At 43.9% G+C, this 25481-nt stretch overlaps 1 protein-coding gene and 1 long non-coding RNA gene across 5 annotated transcripts; one reads left to right on the forward strand and one right to left on the reverse strand.

Annotated features, from left to right (window-relative positions):
- Positions 1 to 5349: 5349 nt before the first annotated feature.
- LOC132342223 (uncharacterized) lies at positions 5350 to 10773 on the reverse strand. The gene is made up of 2 exons (XR_009490540.1): positions 10686 to 10773; positions 5350 to 9260 (listed from the first exon to the last, which is right to left on the reverse strand). It is a non-coding gene; the product is annotated as an uncharacterized lncRNA (long non-coding RNA).
- Positions 7644 to 23893, forward strand: TP53INP1 (tumor protein p53 inducible nuclear protein 1). Of its 4 annotated transcripts, none has more exons than XM_059874305.1 (5): positions 7644 to 7813; positions 9916 to 10928; positions 14018 to 14278; positions 14872 to 15232; positions 18742 to 23533. In XM_059874305.1, exons 3-5 carry the CDS (start codon positions 14167 to 14169, stop codon positions 18989 to 18991), a joined length of 723 nt encoding a protein of 240 aa, XP_059730288.1. In that variant the 5' UTR covers positions 7644 to 7813; positions 9916 to 10928; positions 14018 to 14166; the 3' UTR covers positions 18992 to 23533. The 4 variants fall into 4 exon arrangements, with proteins under 4 accessions (XP_059730288.1, XP_005215744.1, XP_005215741.1 ...); XM_005215687.5 differs by lacking the exon at positions 9916 to 10928 and adding an exon at positions 17645 to 17682 and having other exon boundaries at positions 18742 to 18832; XM_005215684.4 differs by lacking the exon at positions 9916 to 10928.
- Positions 23894 to 25481: the final 1588 nt, after the last annotated feature.

Here is a 25481-nt window from a genome sequence, read left to right on the forward strand (position 1 = left end):
TATAGTGCTGAGCATTACATTAAATGCTTTATATTCATGATCTCATTTACTTTTCAGAACCACCTAATGAGACATTCTTATCATCCTTACTTTGCAGGTGAGGAAACCGAGGCTAAGAGAAGTGAAACCCAAGGTCATATAGTTTGCACTAAGGTCTGATTCCAGAACTGGCGCTCTTAACCGTGAAGCTCAGCTGCTTCTCACTTTAAACACTATTCCTGATTATGGACAATATGGCTTCCAGGAGTTTACTTTCCAGGATTAATTAGTTTCCACTGCACTTGTGTTTGAGCCGGTAAAGTAACTCTGCTGTATCAGTGTTTGCTAGGGAGGCACTTATTTTCCAAACTCTGGTTTTAAACAATCAGATAATACAAAATGCAGGTTTCATGGGGACAAATTCAAACATGGGTCCAGACCACGTCTGTGGTTCTTGCTTATAGACTTATTAAAGAAGATAAGGGTATTTTCCTCATCTTTGTTGTTTGGAGGTAGGCTCAAGTTCTCAGAAGCTATTAACACTTTTAAACTTAAGGTTTTTTTCTCTTAAAAACATCCTATTTCCACAATGTGATTAGAAATAAAACCTTTAAAATAAAATTCTTAGATAACGGTCAGTGTGCTGGTGAGAACAAACATTTGTCAAATATCTACATGTCCCAAGCACTTTTTTGCTTTCACTGTCTCTCTAAGTAGGTATTATTTCACATCTTTTACAATTAGGGAAACTGAGGCACCAGAAGATAAATAATCCACTATAGCACAGGAACTCTGCAATTTCCTGTCCCTTCCTTCTTTACCAGATAGTACATGCTGCAAAATGGTTTTGCCTTCCCAACATGATACTGAATTGACTCCCTTAAGCCATTGTTCTTAGGGCTCTGAAATTTAGTCCCAGGACATAATGATAATCACAAAAGCCACTTCTCAGGGACCTATATGCCCTTGTGGCCAAAACCCAAAGACTAACAGAGGAATTTCAAGATCTGGGCCAGTCCTCTTGAACTCGTGGACTTAGGGGTCTGCTCAGGTAACTGTCAGATACCAGGTCCTGCCAAATTCTCAGGGACACTGTTCGGTACGAGAGCAGCGCTATTCCATGAGCATGAGGACTCTTGTGCTTCTGACCTTTGCGTTGGCTCTCCTGGCTGCCTGGGCTGCCTCTTCATCTCGTGTCCTTCTGTCCTCAGAGAATTCCATCTGATCATCCTACCTCCCCACCAGTTCAGTTCAGTCTCTCAGTCGTGTCTGACTCTGCGACCCCATGGACTGCAGCACCCCAAGCCTCCCAGTCCATCACCAACTCCTGGAGTTTACTCAGACTCATGTACATTGAGTCAATGATGCCATCCAACCATCTCATCCTCTGTCGTTCCCTTCTCCTCCCACCTTCAATCTTTCCCAGCATCAGTGTCTTTTCCAATGAGTTAGTTCTTCGCATCAGGTGGCCAAAGGATTGGAGTTTCAGCTTCAGCATCAGTCCCTCCAATGAATATTCAGGACTGATTTCCTTTAGGATTGACTGGTTGGATCTCCTTGCAGTCCAAAGGACTCTGAAGAGTCTTCTCCAACACCACAGTTCAAAAGCATCAAGTCTTTGGTGCTCAGCTTTCTTTATGGTCCAACTTTTACAACCATACATGACTACTGGAAAAACCATAGCTTTGATTATACCAACCTTTGTTGGAAAGTAATGTCTCCGCTTTTTAATAAGCTGTCTAGATTGGTCATAACTTTTCTTCCAAGGAGTAAGCATGTTTTAATTTCATGGCTGCAGCCACCATCTGCCCCCAAAAATAAAGTCTGCCACTGTTTCCACTGTTTCCCCATCTATTTCCCATGAAGTGATTGGACCAGATGCCATGATCTTAGTTTTCTGAATGTTATTCTTTAAGCCAACTTTTTCACTCTCCTCTTTCACCTTCATCAAGAGGCTCTTTAGTTCTTCTTTGGTTTCTGCCAAAAGGGTGGTGTCATCTGCATATCTGAGGTTATTGATATTTCTCCTAGCAATATTGATTCCAGCTTGTGCTTTATCCAGCCCAGCATTTCACATGATGTACTCTGCATATAAGTGAAATAAGCAGGGTGACAATATACAGCCTTGACTTACTCCTTTCTCAAGTTGGAATCAGTCAACCAGACATTTGTTCCATGTCCAGTTCTAACTGTGGCTTCTTGACCTGCATACAGATTTCTCAGGAGACAGGTAAGGTGGTCTGCTAGTCCCATCTCTTGAAGAATTTTCCACAGTTTTTTGTGATCCACAGAGTCAAAGGCTTTGGCATAGTCAATAAAGCAAAAGAGGATGTTTTCCTGGAACTCTCTTGCTTTTTCAATGATCCATTGGATATTAGCAATTTGATCTCTGGTTCCTCTGCCTTTTCTAAAACCAACTTGAACATCTGGAAGTTCATGGTTCACGTACTGTTGAAGCCTGGCTTGGGAATTTTGAGCATTACTTTGCTAGTGTGTGAGATGAGTGCAATTGTGCAGTAGTCTGAGCATTCTTTGGCATTGCCTTTCTTTGGGATTGGAATGAAAACTGACCTTTTCCAGCCCTGCGGCCACTGCTGAGTTTTCCAAATTTGCTGGCATATTGAGTACAGCACTTTCACAGCATCATCTTTTAGGATTTGAAAAAGCTCCACTGGAATTCCATCACCTCTACTAGCTTTGTTCATAGCGATGCTTCCTAAGGCCCACCTGACTTCGCATTCCAGGATGTCTGGCTCTAGGTGAGTGATCACACCATCGTGATTATCTGGGTCATGAAGATCTTTTTTGTATAGTTCTTCTGTGTATTCTTGCCGCCTCTTCTTAATATCTTCTGCTTCTGTTAGGTCCATACCATTTCTGCCCTTTACTGTGCCCATCTTTGCATGAAAAGTTCCCTTGGTATCTCTAACCTTCTTGAAGAGATCTCTAGTCTTTCCCATTCTGATATTTTCCTCTATTTCTTTGCATTGATCACTGAGGAAGGCTTTCTTCTCTCTCCTTGCTCTTCTTTGGAACTCTGCATTCAAATGGATATATCTTTCCTTTTCTCCTTTGCCTTTTGCTTCTCTTCTTTTCATGGCTGTTTGTAAGGCCTTACAAACACCTCCCCACCAACCTCTGTCTAATCCTGTATCCAGCTTTGTCTTTCTTCACAGCACCCATTACATTCCACACTTATCTCCTCCACTAGAGGGTAGCTTCCTGAGGGCTGAGACTGTTTTGTTCACTGCGGTTATCTCCAGTGCTCAGCATAGAGTAGGTGCTCATTAAATAATTACTTAATGAATGAATGGATGCTGTAAACACAGCAGGCCTGAAGGAATGAGTGGGTGACGTTCAGTCTTTACAGGCTATTCTATTCATATCCTCCTTCTGTCTGAGCTTCAAAGGTAGAGACAGGACGACTCCTACCAGAGGAGTAAACAGGGAAAGAGGTCCCCAAAGAATAGAAATCAAAACCCTCCTGCCTCCAATTTCATGACCAAAGCCTTGAAAAACCTGAACACAAATTAACCTTGCAGAATGTAATGGATATTTAAGGTAGTTGATTCCAGCAAAAAGAATAACCCAGTAAACAAGTTTTCCTTAAATAGGCAGACTGCCAGGCAGCATGCAGCTTACATAAGGAGAAATCACACTGTCTACGTCACCCCCTTGGAGAAAGGCGGCAAGACACGTTCTGCTCAAGCTGTCCCCATAACCGAGTGATTCATGGTTACACATCCCACCTGGAGCTGCCTCTGGCACATGCAGGCTGTTGGGCAATGACCCAGAAGAAGCCGTGAGAGTTAAGAGGCAGCTTCCGCAGCAAGAGCAACAAAAGACCTTTGCTCACACTCCTCAGATAACAGCTGCCGTAGTACTGGGACAGGTCATGTCTGCCCCTCCAGGGTGGGGGTGGGTGTTGTCTTCAGCTTCATGGTGCGTGTGCTGTGGATAGAGGGCTACTCTAGATCATGGATCTCGGTCACATCCTAGGAGGGACGACTCTCTGCTCTGCTGTAAGGATACATTTTAACATAATTTTAAATAACTGGACACTTTTTGTGCATTCACCTAGAAACCAAAAAGTCTTTAAAGTCGGGACTTTACAGAAACTGGATAAAGCACACTAGGTTGGGGGACCATCGTCTGTCACTCACAATCCACCCCATGCCACCACGGCTCTTGGGGGCTCTGTTCCTCAAACACTGGCTGTCGAACAAGATGGTCTTCTCCCTCCTAGAGCCTCAGCCAGAACACAGACCCTTTTAAGGATTTTATTTCTAATCATCATTCATTTTAAAAAACGAATCTGCTGGAGTAACAGAGGTTCCAGACTCCTGAAAAGCTAGGACACAATGGCTCTAGTATCATTCCTGACTTCTTCCTGAGATAACTGGCAGTGCAGTTGCCTGACTTTTTTTTCTTTTCCAGAAAGTGGAGTTCACCAAACCTCTTGCTTCCTTCTGTTCCAGGCTTTCTGGAGAGCAAGACAGACCCTTTCTTTCTTTCTCTTATGACAACAGATTTCACCGTGATTGTTTTCCCAAAATGCACAAACAACAAACAAATCTTCTGTCTTTCCGAGATACTTGACATCAAGCTGGATGGATAGTAGAAGCCTAGCAGATGCTGTGTTGATGGACAGATTGAAAATTACCTGGGCAGATTTTACTTTGGGAGTCTTCTCAGTAAAGTCCGAATGACTTGTTGCTTTGTTGTTCGAGGTTGCCCTGAGGAGCCACCCTACAGGGTTCCCCATCTGCAGCTTGGTAGGAAACAACATTCTTTAGCAGCCTTGACGCAACTGGCAGGGTAATGGCCATAGCCTGCCTTTGTTAACAGGAGGCAGGGGCATTAGCTGTATTGTTTCTGAAGTTGGCAGAAATGTGGCCCTGCCCTGTGGTCCTTCAAAACAAAACTTGAGGTTGAATCTCTTTTGTTGGGTAGATAAGGCAGTGCATTGAGCTCCATGGAAAACAGACACGAGGGCTCTGACAGATGGGGAAAGGGTCACCCCCACAGCAGGGGGTCAGCTTGGAAGTGGGTACTATGGCAACCCACTGAGAATCATCCTGTGAATTAAAGGAAGGTTGGATTCACTGGGTCTGCCCAGGCAGGGAACCTGGCTGAGTCTTTGTCAGCCAACAGACAACAGGCTGGTTTGCAGCTGTGTGATTTGACAGTTTGGTTGTGTTCAGACAGCTCTGTGCTGTGGAGACGACATTACTCTGAGTCTCACTGCGAGTGTGTATGTAAACCAGTGGCTCACCAAGGAGGGAGGCAATGGGAGCCATCCGTTCAGGCAACAAGCAGTGGATCTGTGTGTGTGTGTGAATGGAGAGAACTTAAAAACAATAATAAAACTGATGAAAATTCTGTTTGCTTTTTATTATTTTCATGCTCTAACAGTTCCAAACAAGGTACAGTGATAAAATATTCCTCCCTCATTGGGGCAGACTTCTCCTATGTTTCCTTCTCCCACCCTTGGTATAACACTGGGATAAACAAGCACCAGGTGGGACAATTATAAATCAGCAAGAGAGTAAACAGAAAGCAAATGACTCCTGAGATAAGATTAAAAAAAAAAAAAAAAGAATTATCCCCCAAACTCTGCCTTGTGGAGTCTACAGAAGGTTGATCTGTATGCTAGGGGACTTTCTCTTGTTTAGCTTTGTCTTGGTTATCTATTGCTGCTTTTAAAACTACCCCAAATTTAGTGCCTTAGAACATCAATCATTTATTTGCTCATGATTCTATAGTTTCGGCAGGGCTCAGTGAGGATGGCTCATCTTCATTCCATGTGGTGTCTGCTGGCCTTGGACCTTCCTACAGCAGTTTTTCACTCACAAGTCTGGTACCTCAGCCGAGACAGGTTGAACAACTAGGGGCCAGTCAGTCATCTCTGTCTTTCCAGGTGGCCCCTCCACATAGCTTAGACTTCCTCACAGCATGGTGGGTTCTCCTTAAGTGGTGGCTGGTGTTCCCCAGAATGCAAAGCAGAAGCCATCAGGCTTGCTTAACGTCTGGTCTTGGAAGACCTCCAACACTATTTTTGCCACATTCTATAGGTCAAAGCAGTCACAGGGCCAGCCCCAATTCAAACAGAAGAAAAAATAGACTTCATGGTGGAGACACCGTTGTGACCATCTTTGGAATCAGCATCTACCTCAGGTCATTTTCTCTGTCGTAACAAGGTATTGTATGCTTCCACATTTTGCCTTTAATGATGATAAATCTTATCACACTGGAAAAAGGTAGGTCTCGCTATGACCTTTTAAGAAATCAGACTCTTAGAATTATCATCACGCCTGGGTTCTGAATGACAAGACAGTCTCTTGGTAAATTCCTAAGAAGAAACAAGATTTGGGGGCATGTAATATTAGCAATGATAATCAAGAGAAAATATGAGGATGAACTTGATTTGCCAAAATCCAAGTTAATGCCTTGCTCTATCTTCTGAGAAAAAAGTCAAGTGGCCCCTGAATTTTGGTTATTACTCCTGGGTGTCAGACCATCCCCCGTCTTTTACACCCTTTAAAACTAGTACTGATGGAAACAGACTGGCCACAGGATACCCCTGAGGGTCAGGAGGCCAGAGCCTTTCAGATCCTTAATGTATGACACACCTGCTCAGGGTCCCTATACAAATTTCACCCTGGATCAGAGAACTGCATCTCAGTCCAAACAAAATGCATGTGAGGGTGGAGATACGTCAAAATGACTACTTTGCCTTTGCCAGACAGTGTGAATCCGTCTATACCCGTACAGAGCTTTGGTTTGGAAAATATTTTCAAGCCCCCTGTTTTACATTCCTCTCACTATAAATAACTGGGTGAGCAGGTAGGCCTCTGGTAAACGCCCACGGTTTTGTGCTGTGTAAACAGCAGAACAGAGGCCATCGGCTCCCTGGGTCAGAGCAGAGCCTGGACGGGGCCCTGTCTTCTTCCTGCGGGTTCTCCTGGCTTCTGGAGCAGAGAGCCTAAAGGCTCCTGGCGTCTCTGCCTTCAACGTCTGGTCTCACGGCCTCTTCTGCCTCGCCGGCTTGCATCCCGAGCCAGTAGACCAGGTCAGTCAGCTCCCAGGGTCAGTGACCACAGCAAGGTGGGCGCCTGGCTCCTGGTCTTAAGCAGGTTGGGTGGGCGGCACGCCTGTACTCACGGGGACCAGCCCTTCCTTCCCACGCCGGCCAAGACGTGAAGTGGGCCTGCCTCACCGTCTTGGGCTTCCATCACTCGCGAGGTCCTTAGCTTTCCTCTCACATCAACTCTGTGTCCCTGTGTGCCCCCAGACGCTCGGCCAAAGGGACAGCTGGGGTCAGGGTTCTTCCTTTCGGGGTCCAGGTCTGCTTGGTCCTCACCCTCCGGGGCGGGTTTTCGCGTTGGTTGGCCCCCGGCCCAGCCCCCAGCACCCCCGCCTTCCGCGGGCCCCTCTCTCCCCCATGGGTGCCCGGGCGTTGTTGCCCGGGCTTGTTTCTAGCTCCGGAGCGTCGCCCGGCCCGGCGCCAGGTCACGTGCGTTAGTGACAGCCTCTCGCAGGGTGGCCCCGGGGCCCGCGCGCCGCTGATTGGTGAGGCTGAGCCTGGCCCCGCCCCAGGGCGGGGCGTGCGGGCGGGCGGGCCCGACGGGCGGGCGCAGCGGCGGATCAGCTGTTCCGAGGCTGCACAACAACAAAAGGAGCGGGACGCGCCGGCAGCGGCCAGCGGCGCGGCCTCAGGAGGGCTGGAGCGGCCCCGCGCCCCGCCGTCCGGGAGCCGCAGCTACCTCAGCCGCCCGCGAGCGGGTCCCCGCCGGCTGCCTTCGCCGCCCGTCCGGCCGCGGGTCGGGCCCACGTAAGTGCGGGCGGGGCCGGCGTCCAGGGCCGTTCGCTCCGGGTCGCCCCTCTGGCCGCGGTCGGTGCGCCGCCCACCTCGGTCTCCACTCGCACCCGCGGGCCGGCTGCCCACCGCCTCGGCGGCCCCGGGGGTGCGCGCGGGCGCGGGGCGGCGGTTGGGTGTTTGGTTTCTGCCTCCCCCCACCCCGAGCGCGGCCTGTTTTCCCGGGGCCGCCGCGGGACCGACCTTCTTTTCTCTCTCCTCCTCACTCCGCCTCCTGCCCTCCGCCGTTGGGCTGGGGCTGCCCGCCCGGGACTGGGCGTCGGGGTCCCCGGGCCCCGGAGGGGCGAGCGCGGCGGCCGCCGCCGCTCCGGGGCGCAGCTTCCAGGGCTCGCGGCTGCTCGGCCAGCCCTCCCCGCGCGCGGCGGCTCCGCTACCCCGCGACCGGCGCTCCCCCGCCCGTCGGTGGCAGGTTCCTTGACTCTTGCTTTGATCTTACCTATCAATGGTGGAGGTTGCACCTGTGGTAGGCATTTTATCTCCCATCGTAGTTAAAATCCTCATCATTTTGATCACGCACGCTCATTGGGTGCTTAGCGTGGGCCACAGACTCGGTGAGGATTTTACGTGCATTAACTCGATTCCCACAATAATCCTGTGAAGTTAGGCTGTATTACAGATAGGAAACCTGAGGGCCCAGAGATATGGACTTAACTTAAGACCACACAGCCAGGTAGAAGGAAATGGTGTTTTAAGTTGAAGATGAGTTTTCTGTAGGGATAGGGATTCCGCGTGTGTGTGTGTGTGTGTTAAATTGTATTTCCTAATTACATCTAATCATTGTCTCCTGGTTAATTCCAATTTCAAGGAGATTAAGGAGGAGGGCCTCTCCCCCTTTCTGTCATTGAGACAAGAACCCTTTCTGAGGACAAAGTAGTTTTGAGAAAGGGTGGAAAGTGTCCCCTGGGGTTGTTGAACAGAGGTAATAATGAGGAGCCCCAAGATCTGGAAATCACTTGCTTGGTAACTGAAATATCTTTTTCACTGCAGATGCAAAAAGCACTAGGAAGCTTTTGCTTTTAACTGGCAGCATAATTTTCGAAGGTTCCAGCCTGGAACCAGGACCTTGCTAATTTCTATGACTAAGGTCTGGTTTGTTTTTGTATCTTTATCTTTTGTTCTTTTCTGTGAATGCTTCATCGATTGCTCATAGTTCTCTTGGGAATGGTCCCACTTTCAAACTTCAGGGTTAACAGGCTGTGAATTACCATTTATTGCTGTCTTTGTTCACTGTCATTCAAGGCTTCAGAGCCAACCTGGTGGATCCTGGGGAGAAGAACCTCCTTGTAGCTGGTTGAGTAGGCTGGATAGAGTGGAACAAGCGAAGACAACTTTCTTGGCTTGGTTTTTCTACAGTTTAAAATTGATGTAAAATTACTTGAATCAGCACGTTTATTCTTCTGAACTAGTGAGAGAGGGTGGGATAAAGAGATCATTTTGAGCTGCTTTTTGATGATGATGTGTTAGTTTGGCCACCTGATATTTCGAAACTATCAAGAAGCCACAACTGTACACATAGTTAGGAGTTAAATCATCAAAGTTGTGGTGTTTTTTTTTTTTTTTTTAAATTTAAAATGTTTTTGGAGCCGCCTACTGGCAGCCAAAACCAACTGAAAAGTGCAGTTCTCCAAAATTCATAGAGCCAGAGTTGAGGCTGGAAGGAGCCTGAGACATTCCGCACTGGGGGTGGGGGGCAAAGGCGCAAGGTCCGGGAACCAGAGAGACTTCGTTCCAACGTGGGCCCCACCCCTGAACAGCTCCGTCACTTTTGAGCAAGTTACTTAATTTCTGAGCCTCAGTTTTCTTATTAATCAAATGGGACAAATAAGTGCCTCAAATCTGTCACATACAATAAACATTGAGTAAATCACAGCTCTGATGACTATAGGAACATTTTGCCAATAAAGACACTCAGACCCAAAGATGCTAAGTGACTTGCTCACAGTCATACACCTGGTTTGAAGTGCATTTGGGGTTTATATTTACTGGGTGCCTGCTGTGTGCCTGCTTCTAAGTGATACACACTTATTCCTCATGTTGGCCCTATCTCCCCATTTTAGGGATGAGAAAACCGAGGCACTGAGAAGTTACTGTATATCCTAAATACACACAAGTTCTGAGGAGCAAAGTCAAGATTTCAAACCGAGCAGGCTAACTCCAGAGCCGCATGGCCTCAAGGTTGGTTGCCTGTCTCAAAAATGAGAAAATAAATCATACCGACAAACTCTTCCCAGCCCAGTAACTCCTTTTCTAAGTTCTCAAACTAGAATGCTTTACCCCTTGAGTATTAAACTCAGCCACCTTTCTCTGCTCACAGAGCATTTCTACTCATGTCATATGAAAAATATTGATAATAAAATGTTAAGTAACAAAGCAGGATACAAAATTGTGCGTGCATTGGCCTACAATTTTGATAAAAAAGAAACTGTCAGTAGAAGAAAATGCACAATGTACTAACAATGATTGCAGTAAAGTACGGAATAACAGTTTCCTTATTTATTTTCTAAACTTTCTGTAATGTGGTTTAGTTCATTTTATAATGAAGGGAGGGAATGGAGGTATTTAGAGCCAAGTGGAAGAGGCTGCAGCTGCCTCTGTGAAGTGCTGGGGTGCAGACACTTCGTTTCTTTTCTCCAGCAGGTGAGACAGCCAGGCTGGCAGGTGCAGGGACAACAGCAGCGCCTCCCGCCTTGCCGTCATCCCTCTGCCTCTTGGCTAAATTCCAGAGCTGTATTTGTAAATTTGTCCTCTTAGGACACTTGTTTTCTCTGGAATTTTCACCTTAGTTTTATCTTTGTCCTAGAGTTGTGAATATCAAAAAGTCTGTTACCTGCTGAGGAGTACAGTCTGAAGTTCTGCTTTGCCTTTAGCTGCACAGGATCAGCCCCAAGGAGAGCCTCCATCCTTGGGCCGAAGCCAAGATGAAGAGCAGCAGTGACCTTGTAGGGACAGCCTGGTCAGTGGGAAGATAGGCCATCAAGACATTAGAGCAGCAGTGTCCAATTTGCAGTGTGGGCTCTGTATGGAGGTTTGGATTTTTAAGTAGCCACCTTAAAGAAGGAAAAAGAAACAGGTGAAACTAATTTTGTTACTATATCTTATTTAACCTACTATATCCCAAATTAAATAAGATTTAAAATTTTCCCAGGGAATTCCCTGACAGTCCAGTGGTTAAGACTCTGAGCTTCCACTGCAGAGAGCGTGGGTTTGATCCCTTAGATCCCACATGCTGTGTGATGCAGCCAAATAATTTTTTGTTTAGTTTTTCAGTCTAATTGCATTTCAAATAATCGTTCACCTGATGTTCCCAGAGGCCACCTCCCTGAACAGTGTCAGTGTACTGGGGTCTCTCCAGCAGCTCCTTGTCCTCTGCGACAGCTACAGAAAGCGGGGCCGAAGGAACTTGGCAAAGTCAGACCAGCCTCACTTTAGGAAACCCAAAGAGGCTTGACTCGTGTGGTCCTGGGGGACGCTCCTCCAGAGACGCCCTTCCCGTGGCAGAGCCGCGTGTGCTCCAAGCCTAGGCTGGCTTCCACGTTACGGAAGAGGGGGCAGTTTGGAACCTGCAGCTGCCCAAGCACAGTGGCCCTGGCATGACTGCTGCCTTGCAGCTGCCACTTCACTGGCCTGGGCCTCAGTGACTGACCACATGTGGCACCACAGTTGGGGGATAGGGGCATATTCATGAAGAGCTAGGGTTCCCGTGGGGTGTTCCCTCCCCACCTAGCAGCTCTCGCTGGTGCAGGGCCTGAGTCCACCCGGGCACTCTGGAGAATTCATCCAACTAGGTCAGCAGACCCAGAACTGTACTTGGGGCCAATAATTTAAGAGAGATGGGGGAAAGATTAAAAGTATCCTTTCTCCCGCCTAGCTCATATGCTCAAAACTTTTACATGCACAGCAGCCCTGGGATAGCTCATCTTTTGGGGTAATCAAGTCTAGCCAACTACACAGTCCACTGCTCTTGTAAATTCTCTTACATGCAACATAAAGCTCACTTTGCATTCTCATCCTCGAGCTCCAGACTACGTGATTGGCCATACTGCTTTCCAGAAGGGTTTTAGGAAGACTGGTTATGCAAGTGACACTTCCTGTTTACCCGTTTTTCATAATTAATGGCTGAGGATGACAGATTGTGACCACAGAACTATTCAAATGTCATTTATTTAAACACATATTTGTAGTACTATACGAGTAGTAACCTGCCGAACAGTTGTAGCAGTCCAGTGCACACACAAGGAATTGAACCAGGAGTCTCATCACCAACAGATGTGAACCACATCATTTATAGCTAAGGATGATTGTTTTGAAAATGAAATATCCAGAGTGTGAAGTTAGGGATTCAGGGCTGATGCTCTCTGGGTGATCTCCTCCACTCTTACGGTTCTTATGGTTCCTGTCACCCCCTTTGTGTTGGTAACTCCCAGATCTGTGCCCTCAGCAGACACCATGCTCTTGGACTGCAGAGCCCTAGATTCAGCTCCTGCAGACATCCCAGGACTCACCAGCTTCCCCAGTTCCTTGTGTCCAGAGCACATGGCCTACACCTCTGCTGTGTTCCTCTTCCACTGAACCTACCAATCCTCCCCGCCACTCCCCCCCCCCCGCCCCGCCCCATCCCGCCGTTGGCCAGGCCAAAAACCTAGGGCATCCTTGACTTTTTCCCTCCCCGTCACTTCTGGCGCACGATGCCCTGCAGGATCCAGTCCCCACATACCCCCTAAGCCTGCTGTCAAGACTGTCCACCTAGATCTTGAGTCATATGGAAGCCACATTCTCACTCATCTGCACGTTTCCACAGCATTGTTTCTACTTCGTCCATTCTTGAGCTTCTCAACCATTCACAATGAAGGTCATGATTGCATGTGTCCTTCTGTGACCCCTGTACTTCTCCTCACGTGATACTCATCACACTGGGTTGGTGGGCTTGCTGTGGGAGGGCCTTGTCTGCTGCTGTCTCTCCTGCCCTGAGCACTAGGCCTGATGCATAATAGGTGCTCAGCAAATACTTGCAGAATAGTTGACACTGACTGAGAACTCTGTCCCAAGTGCCTTGCTAAGTAGGTTGCCTGCACTATCTCATTGGACAAGAGTAGGATCAGGGAAGCCATCTAGGAGGTGGTGATTGGCAAAGTCAGACCAGTTGGCTTCAAGTAGAGTGAGAGTGGTGGAGAGAAGTAGGTGGATTCCAGCCATGTGTGCGGCTAGAGTCCACAGGATGTGCTGCCAGTTTGGGTGAGGGGTGCGGGGGTGTGGATGAAAGGGAGTTTAGGATGAGGGCTAAGCGTTTGGCCTGAGTAACTGCTGCCTCTCCTTCCTGAGAAGGGGGGCGACGGGCAGCGAGCCTGAGTATGTTTGTGGGGAAAATGAAAGATCTTGCAATTTGTTAGGTTTGGTCTGCCCATCAGGTAACCAGGCAGAAATGCGTATATAAATCTGGACCTCTGGAATAAGACCAGGCGAGGCTGGAGTTCCTCATTAGAACTCACCCGAACTCCATGGGGTAGAACCCTTGGAGTAGTGTGACTTCCTCACGCTGGTAGGAGACAAGCCACCTTTGAACCCAGCCACAGTGGTGCTTTTCGGTTCTGGTTGCTGGGCCACCTGAGTTCTCTGCAGTGTGACTTTTTCCATGCCAGCTGTAGGAATGGTTTTGAAGGTCAAAGTGTGCTGTAGTTAGAGATTTTAATGGAATTAGGTGTGCTTACAATCATACACAAGAATAGAGCAGGAGAGAAAGGGGGCCAGGGAAAGGGGAGGGCTTGGCGTGGTAGTGGACACGCACCCAGGAGGAGTGCTGGGATCAGTTGGCAGCTTCTGACCAGCTGACCATGAAAACCTAGCTTTCACTCTACTTATAGAAAAGTGGTGTTTCAGTTGAAATATGTTACCCAGGGATATACTTTTATATCCCTTATTATAAAAGCACAGAAGTGAAAAAAGAACTAACCCCTTCCATTGCGCATTTTGAGAGATTTACAGGTTGCGTTTGAGTACTCTATTAATATTTGTAAAAAAAGAGATTCTGCATTCTTGTGTTTGAAAGAAGGGAAGAGCCAAGCTGCAGGCTAAGGCCTGTGCTTTTCTGTAGGTGTGAGGAGATGTACATGTTACATAAACACGTGCTGATTTGAAATAACCTTTTTTTCTGTTTTATTTTAGGGATGATGGCTCTTCCTGCTTCTCACCTAAGTTGAATAAGCACCTTGTGCACTTTAATCCCCTGTCAGCGGCATCAGGCTGACCGAAGACAGGTTTTGGAAATCTCAGCTACAAAGACATCCAGCCAAAGTCTCAATCTTGCCTTAACAATGTTCCAGAGATTGAATAAAATGTTTGTGGGTGAAGTCAATACTTCTTCAAACCAAGAACCAGAATTTAGTGAGAAAGAAGATGATGAGTGGATTCTTGTTGACTTCATAGGTAAGGATATTCTTAGCCGTTAATCATCACAGCAAAAGTGGAAACTCTTTTATTGAGTTTTTGCATAAGTAAACCAATAACTCTGAAGGTTTTTAAGCCTTAAAAGTTAATAAACAAGAATTTGTCTAAAAAAATTGCAGGAAGCATTCTGTGCCAGATGATCAGGTCAGTGACACTGAGGTCAGCCTCTCCAGTATGGCAGCTCTTACACCCTGATCCAGCCAGAGGCACTTTTATAGGAAACCCCCATCCTCTACCAGCAGTAACCCATTTGGTGCATTATGTGTTTACTCAGCAAAATAGAGACCAACCTTAAAAACTGTTCTGCCAAACCAACATAATCCATCACATACAATGATACACACCGCCCCCTAACACACACACACATGCACACACGCGCACACTAGGTGCTCAGAAATTATTTTATGATCATTGTGAGTGAATATGAATGGTTTTGTGTCTGATCTAAATAAAGGGAGGACTGTGAGCATCAGCTAACAGCATCATCTCTTCTTTTTCTGTGCTCTGATGTGATCTCAATGTGTTACTCATACCCCGCGGGACTTCAACAACGTGTGTGGACTGCCATCTAGACACTTGCACGGGTTTCTCAGCAGCAGAGGATGAAGAGGAAGAAGACATCAGTGAAGAGTCACCTCCCGAGCGCCCTTCAGTCTTTTCCTGTCTCCCTGCATCTCTCGAGTGCTTGGCTGACACGAGTGACTCCTGCTTCCTCCAGTTTGAGTCCTGTCCAATGGAGGAGAGCTGGTTTATCACCCCTCCCCCATGTTTTACTGCAGGTGGATTAACCACTATCAAGGTGGAGACCAGTCCTATGGAAAACCTTCTCATTGAACACCCCAGCATGTCCGTCTATGCTGTGCATGAGCCCTGCCCCAGCCTCAGCGAGGCCCACTGTGGGACTGAGGAATTTCATAACCCAGGCAGTCCCAGGTACGTTCCTGTCTCCACAGACATTTGTGAAAGTATGTGCCTAGTGTATAAGGCGGGTGATGGTATGAAAAGATGAACTCATTTGAGATTTTCAAAAAAATTAGTTCTAGCATGGCCCCAGTTATGTAATGGAGAGCTGTCTCATTTGTGATATTCTGCTACTGAATGGAAAGAAAAGACTGGCATTTCTGCTAAGTATCTTAGAATATAACTCTGGCACTTTATAGGCTGGATTATTTGGGGTATCAAATTTGACAGGAATGGTATATCTTAAAATCTCACGATCTTCGAAGTAGTCCTAACTAAGTCACATCAGATGGTGCTTAGCCTTGAAAACCCGAGGAATCTGAAGCATGAGGTAAATAAAACGGCAGATTTAGCAAAGCATTTTTCTCAGAGAGTTCTTTTCTGCCTTGCAGAGGGAAGCTTTCATATCCAAATACTGTTTTGTGGTTATATGGGTGTCCCAAGTGGTCTGAAAGGCTCTGCTTGGATGGCAGATGGGTTGAGCTTCTGAAACAGTTCAGGGAGGGTGTCTAGTCAGTAATCCGTTCCAGAACAAACTCACAAGTCTGTGGCCTTTATCCAGGGACTATATTCAAGATTGTTCCCACCCACTAAAACAAAGCCCGTGGCTGCGTTTAGTGGCTCAAAGTCCAGCTGGTCTGTGATGCACGTTGGTGGGAGGTCCCTTCTGGTATTAAGGTATTTGTAGGATACTGGCACTGACTTAATTCCCTTTATACCTGTCAAGGGGACAGGTGACCTGGATTTTGGAGCCGCCCACAGTGTTCCTATGGTTCTGTGAGGTCACCCAGAGGGCCGCTTTTTCAGTGTCCAGGCTCTGACTTTACTAACCAGGCCACTGTATGCGTATGTCCTTCCATTTCCTGTTTGCCAAATATAAACAAAGCCCAGGCAGCTCGTTAATCTGATAACTTTACCAGAGTTTGCTGCACTTTCAACTCTCAATATTGTAGATGTTCTTGAATGAAGATAAACATACACTTGTACCAGACTGAAAAACATTTGCTTATATAGTTACCCACGCTTTGTATTAAGTTGGATCTTTGAGGGGAAATGTTACTTTGGCACTTTATTCCATATTATAAATTTATCAAGAGGTTAATGTTTCAGGCATTCCAACAGAAATTTAAAATACAATTTTTTGAGATGGTTTAATTAATTTCTTTAATTGTTTAACAGTTGATTCAAGTTAATTTCTTCAGTTCTTAGAAATTCTTCTAACTTTATTTTGATCTCATCTCTGAGGAGTTCCACTAGAGAATTTAGTGTGATTAATAGCCACTTTAAATTACTAGCATTTGTATATTTACGTTTTCAATATTTAAAGTATGTGTATTTACATATGTATATTTAGCAGCTTCATAGACAACAGAAGCAGTCCATATGCACTGCAGAAAATTAGAAAGGGCAAAAAGTTTTAAATTTTAAATGACGTTTTTCTCACTGCTGAGAGATGAATACCGTCAAGACTCCAGGGCATATCCTTCCAGGTGGTACTTTCTGGATGTGCCCATGCATGGATCTATAACACCATTTTAAACCCAAATGGGATCAAGCTATAGGTACTGTTTATAATCTGCTTCCTTCGGCAGTGTGCGCTACCTTTTTTTTTCTCCCCAGTAAAATTTTACTTTGTGAACTATACAGACCACACTGAGATTTGCCCAGGAAAGCCCAGAACACTTCATCTAGTTTGTCCAAACCAGGATCCAGTTCAGGACCTTGCACTGAACCTGGTTAAGTGTTTGTAGTTTTGATGCAGTGAGAATGTTCATTTTTTATATCTTGTTTGTCACTGTATATTGTTATATGTTTTGATATAACACTTAGGTAGCTAATTATAAATAAAGGATCAAATGGACATACCTAAATTTATATGAATTTTTTCTGAACATAAGAAAGTACTGTAAATTATTACAGTTTTATAATAACTAAAAAATTTTAACATCTTTATATTTGGATTTTAAATTTTTATAAGAAAGGCCCAGTAAATCAAGATAGAAATCAGATGTCACCAAAATTAGGAAGATGGCTATGTAGTAAATATCTGTATTTTCTGAGCAAGAAATATATTGTATGCTTTTTGAAAGTTAAGATTATTCCCATCCTGTATATCCTTGAAGAGATTACCATAAAGCACATAAAAGTAAGGTGCTTAACAATTAAAGAAGGCTTCAGAGTATGTACTTCATTGCATTTTAGCCTTTATAAAATATTGTATGTGAAGGTTTATATGCTATCATAATCTTAAGTAATACATGTTCCTTTAATGACCCATAGTAACCCAGTTTTAATAAAGAAAAGTTGACCACATCCTAATAGTAAAATTAAATAGCATTTTCAACTTTACTAGTGATTTAATAGTTCACCATTTAACATTTGTAGGGCCAGGAAAAGCTGCTTATAAGACTCATTGGCACAGAGTAAGTATATTTCATTTGAGACTGTGTGATATGTGTTATCAGTCTGAGCAGGAAGGCAAAGGACTCAAGGCATCCAGCTTTTAAAAACCACTGTCTTTGTTTTATTTTAACTGCTTTCTGTTAGTTTCTTAATGTGACCAGCTTTAACTCTACTATTTAATAAAAATAATATATTAAAAATGTAACTGTGTTTTCCTCTAGCAGTTGTAGGCAGAATATATAACTGCCTTCCTGTGTAAAATAACCCTTAAAAATCTTAAAGTTCTTCATTACGTGTTAATGTAGTTTAGAACTATCTGATTAGCTTTTAATATAGAAAACAGTAATTACATGGTTTGTAGCCATATATTAAGATTATGTGTTCTCCAAGGGTCTTTATAATATTGCTCTGCAAATGCCATTCCAAAGTGTACCTGTTGTGATATAAATTTAAAACTTAAGAGTTATGTTTTGTAATAAGCAGATATCTTACCAAGACAAATTTATTTTTAGATGAGTAGAATTTCCTTATGCATATTTCTATTAAATTCAGACTTAAAGCTTGTTTTCCTAGAACATTTTGCTTATAGACAGTCTGTGAAGCTGCTGTTGGCACAGTGCCTCATAACCAAACCTTGGAGTGGGACTTTTGTTACATTCTTGGTTGAGTCAGTTAATATTTGTGACCTTAACCTTAACCTCTCTGAGCCTGAGTTTTCTGATCAGTAAAATTTAGGAATTAAAATAGTTTTCTTTTAAGGTTATAGTGAGAATCAAACTACATGTATAAATGTGTTTGGTGTGTAACTGAAATTCACTCAAAGTGTAAAGCATTTTTTTAAAACCTACAGTTCACTTAATTTACCACCTCTGGGTGGATTCTATCACATATTTCAATTGAAAGTTGGCTGCTTCTTTCGACCATTATCAGTCAGTGTGGTCACAAAATAAAAACTTGTCTGACAGCCATGAGATACTGAGCTCTCATTCAACCATAAACAAATGAGTGTGGCAAACTGAATTTGTTTCATCGATAACATACTATGTTATGTAATACATGCCCAATTTTTTCTGTTTCAGAGTGGAAGCCGAGAATGAAATGGGGCAGCACATTCATTGCTATGTTGCAGCTCTCGCTGCTCATACAGCTTTTCTGGAACAACCCAAGAGCTTTCGCCCTTCCCAGTGGATTAAAGAACACAGTGAAAGACAGTCTCTGAACAGAAATAGCCTTCGTCGCCAAAATCTTACCAGAGATTGCCACTCTCGGCAAGTCAAGCACAGCGGCTGGGCTGTCCATCAGCCCTGCCCACGTCAGTACAATTACTAAGAATCTGAAGTGTGTTCGGTTGGTTTCTCATAGTTTGTGCATATGTGTGGGCATGTGCATGTATGGACGGTGAAGATGCTGTCTCTTTACAGCCAACAGATGACCAATCACATAGTTTTATTGGTGTGTTTAGACACTATCTTGAAAACCAGAGTTATATGCTGGGTATCACGTAATGCCTTGCTCTTAACATTTGCTTTTTTTGTAAAAATTTTTTCAGAATATTTTTGGAAACATATCAATACAGTTAGTGTTTGGGAAGGTCTTTAAAGCTATTAAGATGTACATGAATTAGCAATTTAAAGATGTTTCTTCCCAAGTACGAGAATAGGCATCTTTCTATTTCATTTTATTTGGTATTAACCAGTCTTTTGAGTAAGCAGAAATTTATTCTCAGGGTCAGCCATACACTTTATTGACCAGTACTTGATAATCTTTTCTGTATATAATGAATACATTTTTACACACTAACATGAGCATTAACAGGTGATGTGGTTGCCATAGATAAAATGGAATTATGGCTGAACTTTCTTTTGGAAGAAAACTTGATATATTTCTGTGTGTATGGGGTTTTTAATTCCCAGATTAGCCATGCAGTTCATTTTGGAATTCAGGTACATTAAGTGTTAGTGAACAGTGCATTCAATAATTCCGATGTGACCGTGTAACGTGGTACAGATATTACAGCGTCGTGGGACAACAGTGCCCGTCTCATGTGCAGAGGGATTCAATTCGACCTGTGAAATTGTATTTGGGGAAATGTGTATCTGTAAGTAATCCATTGGTCCACTGTTTGGATTCTTTCCTGCCAGCTCTGCCTACTTGCCACCTCACATCAGCTGTAAATTCAGAAGTACGTGTCCTGTACTCTAGTGGCTTCCTATTCATATCTGCCCAGGGGAAAAGAGAGGCTTTGTATTTCTGATACAGTGATGGATCTTCTGCTATGGAGTCTGTTCCGCCAGCTGGCAAGCAGCGGTGAAGGGGATTCCTGGTGACGTCTATTCGTAGCATCTAAATGAAGAGTGACAGGTTGAGTTTTTCCTTGAGTTTATATATATATTTTTAATTTGGGCTTCAGGCAAATTCCTTAACCACTTTGGCCTTTGGTACCTCCACCCAGGAGGGAGTAGTAACACGTACCTCCCTCCCAGTCGTGAGGACCGGGTACTGATTTGAAGTGGGGCTGTCCTGAACTGATCCTCGTATGAAATTCCAAGGGCCTCTCTGCCGAGTCTAGTGAAGGGGCAGGGCCAGGGTAGCTCTTCGGCCACAACTCCTCTTCAGAGTGTTGGTGCTCATGAGGCCAGGGTGCAGGGTTCGAGTCACACCGAGGCCAGTTAGCTCAACGAACGCAGAGAAGACCTATTTCTTTAGCTCTAGCCAGTCACTTTATTTTTTCGCAGTTGTGATGGGTTTTGCTGAGCCATCTGCACTCTCACCAGTTTCCTCTGAAATTAAGTTAAACACATTTACAATCCAAAGCACATTCTACTGACAGAGCAATAATACTATCACCTTCATAATCAAATAGCTTATTTTTCCATTCTCCTCTGCAAACCTAATTGAGTACATGACTAGACAGTGTTGTCAAGGAAAAAGCAGCATATAGTGTGAAGTACTGTTTTATTCAGTAACCCTGTAGCAGTTGGGTGCAGGGAACCATGGGAGACTTTGCAGTGAAGAGCTGCCTCTTTTCTGACCAGATTGGGATGTGTGGAGTCGGAAGAGGTCACATAGCTTAGTTAGACGGGGGTGGTAGGTTGTTCCTCCACTACTGGCTGTGCTGAAGGGCCAGGAATGTCTCTCCAGAACAAGGGTCTAGATCCCCCTTCTCACCTTAGTCCCCTTCCATTTCGACTACCCCTTTATTTATTTGTTTTCCTCATTAGGGGCCAAGTCTGTTAAGTTTTGTCAGACTGAGCTAGAAGTTGTTTTGTTACTATTTGTGTTTACCAGCCTTGGGAGATAGCGTGTTCATGAAGGTGTGTGTGTTTTATACCATGACTGTTAAAGGGCCGCATGTTGCTAACTTGAGCATAGGTGTAAGCCTCTGAATACATGGGGTCTCTTTTTTTCACATACTAAATGTAAGCTGTTAGTACCTCATGAGCTTCAGAAGTTCAGCCATGAGAATTTGTTTGGCAGCATGAACAGATTTGTATATAAAACTGCAATGGTCTTTACTATTTTTTCAGATTTCCTGATACCTTAAATACATTTACATCTCTATCAGTTACTGACTTTTCGTTTGCCTTATTCGAGCCAGGTTTTTTATGCTTTGTACCTGGAAAACAATTGACTTCGTCTTTTCAGTGTTTTTTCAGGGTAAGGCCTACCACGTATCTGTGATACCATACGGTGGTTTCTGCATCAGTGTCCAAGGCTTCTGTCTAAACTGGCCCATGTAAGAACTGAAGAAAGTGGTCACCTAATGCAGTTCTTGGCCATCACGTGTGTGAGGGATCGACTGTGTGCAAGTTCACAAGACCAATAATAACAGAGAGTGCTATTGACCTGTTAAGTATTCTTTGAAACAGGGCTGAAATGCAGCTTATTATAAGTTAATTATTATTTTTGCTGTTGTAAATATAAATGGTTTACAGTGTGCTTTAGGGCATATTTCTTAAAAATTCCAGCAGTGAGAAATAAAACCCCTTTGAATTTAGCACTCTGGTTCTAAACTGAAAAGTCTGGAATATGTGGTGCACACAGCAGCTTCATGAATGAGTTTCTTAGTTTTTATAATGCACCATGTTTCTCAAAGTTTGTGTTTTTCATTTTTAAAACATTTTATGATGTATATCTTATGTTTATTACTTTTCTTCCTCAAATAATTTGATTATGTACTGCACCATAAGTTGAAAATTAACCACCCATTATTTATCTTCTGTGGGAATTTATATGGTTGGGTTGGGGGGAGGGGAGGGAATTTTTTGCAGAAGGTGCAGAGTGATTGGATTTACTACTTATGGTTCCAGGGAGCCTTTTTACATTGCTGTCCTGTGCATTCCCCAGTTCTGATGCAAACTGTTCTGTTTACATACCTTCTCTGTTGTGTCAGCACTCTGATTCTAGTGAGGTGACAGTTAAGACTTCAGAGGGCCGTTCAGCATTGCCTAATGTTTTTGCTTCTCAAATCTGTGTAGTACACTGGTTTGTAATCTTTGTGTCTTCATTGAACCTGAGTGTCTTTGCTATTTCTCTTCTTCCTCAAAGAAATATATTGTCTTATATACTCTTTTAAGAAAAAAGAGTAAAGAAGGGTATCTTTCTTTTTCTCATCTTCTTTGAGTTGGAAACAAAACAAAAAAAGGACTCTAGAAGATAGACATTTAAATTTAAATAGCTTAGTGGAAAAAGTTTAAGAGTTTCCAATTATTAATCTTTGTTTTTAGAATCAGTTAAGAGACTGCTCCTTGTACTGGAGATACTAGCATATGTTCGTAATGTTACCTTAAAATTATCTTTATTCTATAAGTCCCATACATACTGGTTAAATTCTTTAAAGAGTTGGGCCACTATCATGGATGGTTTCACTGCCATCGGCCCTGTTGATGTATTATAAATGGCATTATCTACTTATTTTAATGCTTAAAGTTTTATATAAAACGCTTTATTTAGAAAACTTACATAATATAGTGGTGTCTGCCTTGCCATGTACCAATTTCACTTGAAATTTGACACCAATTGCAGTGGTCTGGGGTGGAGGAGGCAGTCCTGGAAAGCACACAGATAAGGATATCTTTTTCTGTCTGCAACAGTATCCTTTATGTGGGAGAAGTTACTATTCCAAGAAAGGCAGCTTAAGTGGATAATGTTTTGTGTGTCACTGACAGTTTTTCTTAAAATATTTTTTTTAATTGTGTAATTGCTAAATGCCCAATTTTTCTCTGTATTTGCCTGAAGTTTTAGTATTTGTTTTCTAGGTTGACTTCTAAAAACCAAACCAGTGCTTGGGGAGGTTAGATGTGTCTGTTTCCAAGCTTGGTGTGTATGAGTGGTTTTGCTTGTGTTTTCCTCCAGAGGTTTGGAAATCTTAATCAGTAATGTGTGTATTATAATATTTTAAGTGGCTTTGGTGTTTTTTTTTCTCCATCAAGTAAAATTGTGAACACATTTGCTTTTCAAGGGCAGGGCATCTGTTCTAGAGACTGAAGAGTATTGTAGGTTGTACTCTGCCTTCTTGATGTGTTTCTGGACAGTTTTTTTTTTTTTCCAACAACTTGAAAACTTAAAAGGGACATTTGGTTAGGTTATATACTGTACATCAATCTATGCATAAATGGCAGCTTGTTTTCTTGAGCCACTGTCTAAATTTTTTTTCTGTTTTTATAGAAAATTTTTGTACTGATTGGTTCATAGATGGTCAGTTTTATACACAGACTAAACAATACAGCACTTTGCCAAAAAATAATTGTAGCGTTGCTTAAACATTGCGCACCAACACCAGCTCTTTGGAATTGGGTTCAGTGGTGTATTTTGCACTACCTGGAGTTACGGTTTTTAATCTGTCAATAAATAAAATGTCCTTTACCTTCACATTTGTCAGATTCTTTTATCTTTATGGTCATTAGTCTTAAAAACTAGGTACAACTTACTTAATCAATTCGGTCACTCAGTCATGTCTGACTCTTTGCAACCCCATGAATCGCAGCACACCAGGCCTCCCTGTCCATCACCAACTCCCGGAGTCCACCTAAAGCCATGTCCATTGAGTCAGTGATGCCATCCAACCATCTCATCCTCTGTCGTCCCCTTCTCCTCCTGCCTTCAGTCTTTCTCAGCATCAGGGTCTTTTCCAATGAGTCAGCTCTTCGAATCAAGTGGCCAAAGTATTGGAGTTTCAGCTTCAACATCAGTCCTTCCAGTGAACACCCAGGACTGATCTCCTTTAGGATGGACTGCTTGGATCTCCTTGCAGTCCAAGGGACTCTCAAGAGTCTTCTCCAACACCACAGTCCAAAAGCATCAATTCTTCGGGGCTCAGCTTTCTTTACAGTCCAAGTCTCACATCCATACATGACTACTGGAAAAACCACAGCCTTGACTAGACGGACCTTTGTTGACAAAGTAATGTCTCTGCTTTTTAATATGCTGTCTTAAAATGAATGCTTTTTAGTTTTACTTGTCCAAAAGATACATTTAATATATACTTTACTTTTTTAAAAAACTTGTATAAATTAAAAATTTTCAGCTAAAATGAATACTCATTTACCTGAACATGAATTTAAGAATGATCCCAGCCAGAACGTTTTCCCTCCAGCCAATCTGTGTTAAAAAAACAAATACAGAATTTAACATACTGGTTCTTAGCCTTTTTTAAGCAAGGTTGGTTGAATTCTTAATAGCTCCTCTCCCAGATAAATGCAGACACAGTCTTATATAAACGTTGCAGGACAGTGTCCCTGAGGTCCACCGATGTCCCACTGTGGCACTCCAGTTGTTTTGCTTTGGTTTCTGTTGTTCTCCCATGCTGCACAGCTTACAGGACCTTAGTTTCTCAACCACGGATTGAACTTGGGCCACAGCAGTGACAGCACAGAGTCCTAACCACTGGAGCGTCAGTCATGTGCAACTCAGCCACCTCATGGACTGCAGCCCATCAGGCTCCTCTGTCCATGGAATTCTCCAGGCAAAGAATACTGGAGTGAGTAGCTATTTCCCTTCTCCAGGGGATCTTCCCAACCCAGGCATCAAACCCAGGTCTCCTGCATTGCATGCTGATTCTTTACCATCTGAGCCACCAGGGAAGTCCCCTAACCACTGGACCACAAGGGACTTCCTCTGGAACTCTAGTTTAAAAAGGCCAGTAACATTCAGAATACTTGAAAGCACAAAGAATAACTCCTGTGTGAAGGGTCTTTGAGGAAGATCGGCATTGTAGAACGGTAGCTTACTGCAGGATACATTTTTGTTATCTTTTGAAACTCTCAGCTGAGATGAAAAGATTGGGGACAGGGGTGAAGAAAAGGGGCGACCCCAAAGATGAAAATAAGGTCATGAAAGTTGATTTGGGATGGAGCAGCATGAAATGAAAGCGCCTACCCGAGAGGGGCAGGTGGAGGGTCGTTGTTGAGTCTTTAGTAGGCCCACTTCAGAGGGACTGGAACGTCAGGGGAATCCAGCAGCTCCATCGAATCTCAAGGGCAGTGACTGCACGGAGTCTAACGTAGGCAACTCAGAAGCAACACGGGCTTGTGAGGGATGGGGATGTCAGGGTTCCACAGTTTGACATCTGCAAGATTATCGAGCTCCGTTTGAATTTATACTGACCAAACATTAGTCACTGTGGCATTGTCTGTAAAATCCAAAATGCTAGGAACAACCTAAATGTTTACACATAGGAGAATAGTTGAAAATCTTGTGGTACATTGCATAATGGAAGTCAATGCTCATTGGTTTTAAAAAATGAGATCAAATCTATGAACTGATTTGGAATGATTTCCGAGGCTCTGAAGTGGGAAAAAAAGCAAAGTGCAAAAGAGTA

Source organism: Bos taurus, chromosome 14, assembly GCF_002263795.3.
Source record: "Bos taurus isolate L1 Dominette 01449 registration number 42190680 breed Hereford chromosome 14, ARS-UCD2.0, whole genome shotgun sequence".
NCBI lineage: Eukaryota > Metazoa > Chordata > Mammalia > Artiodactyla > Bovidae > Bos > Bos taurus.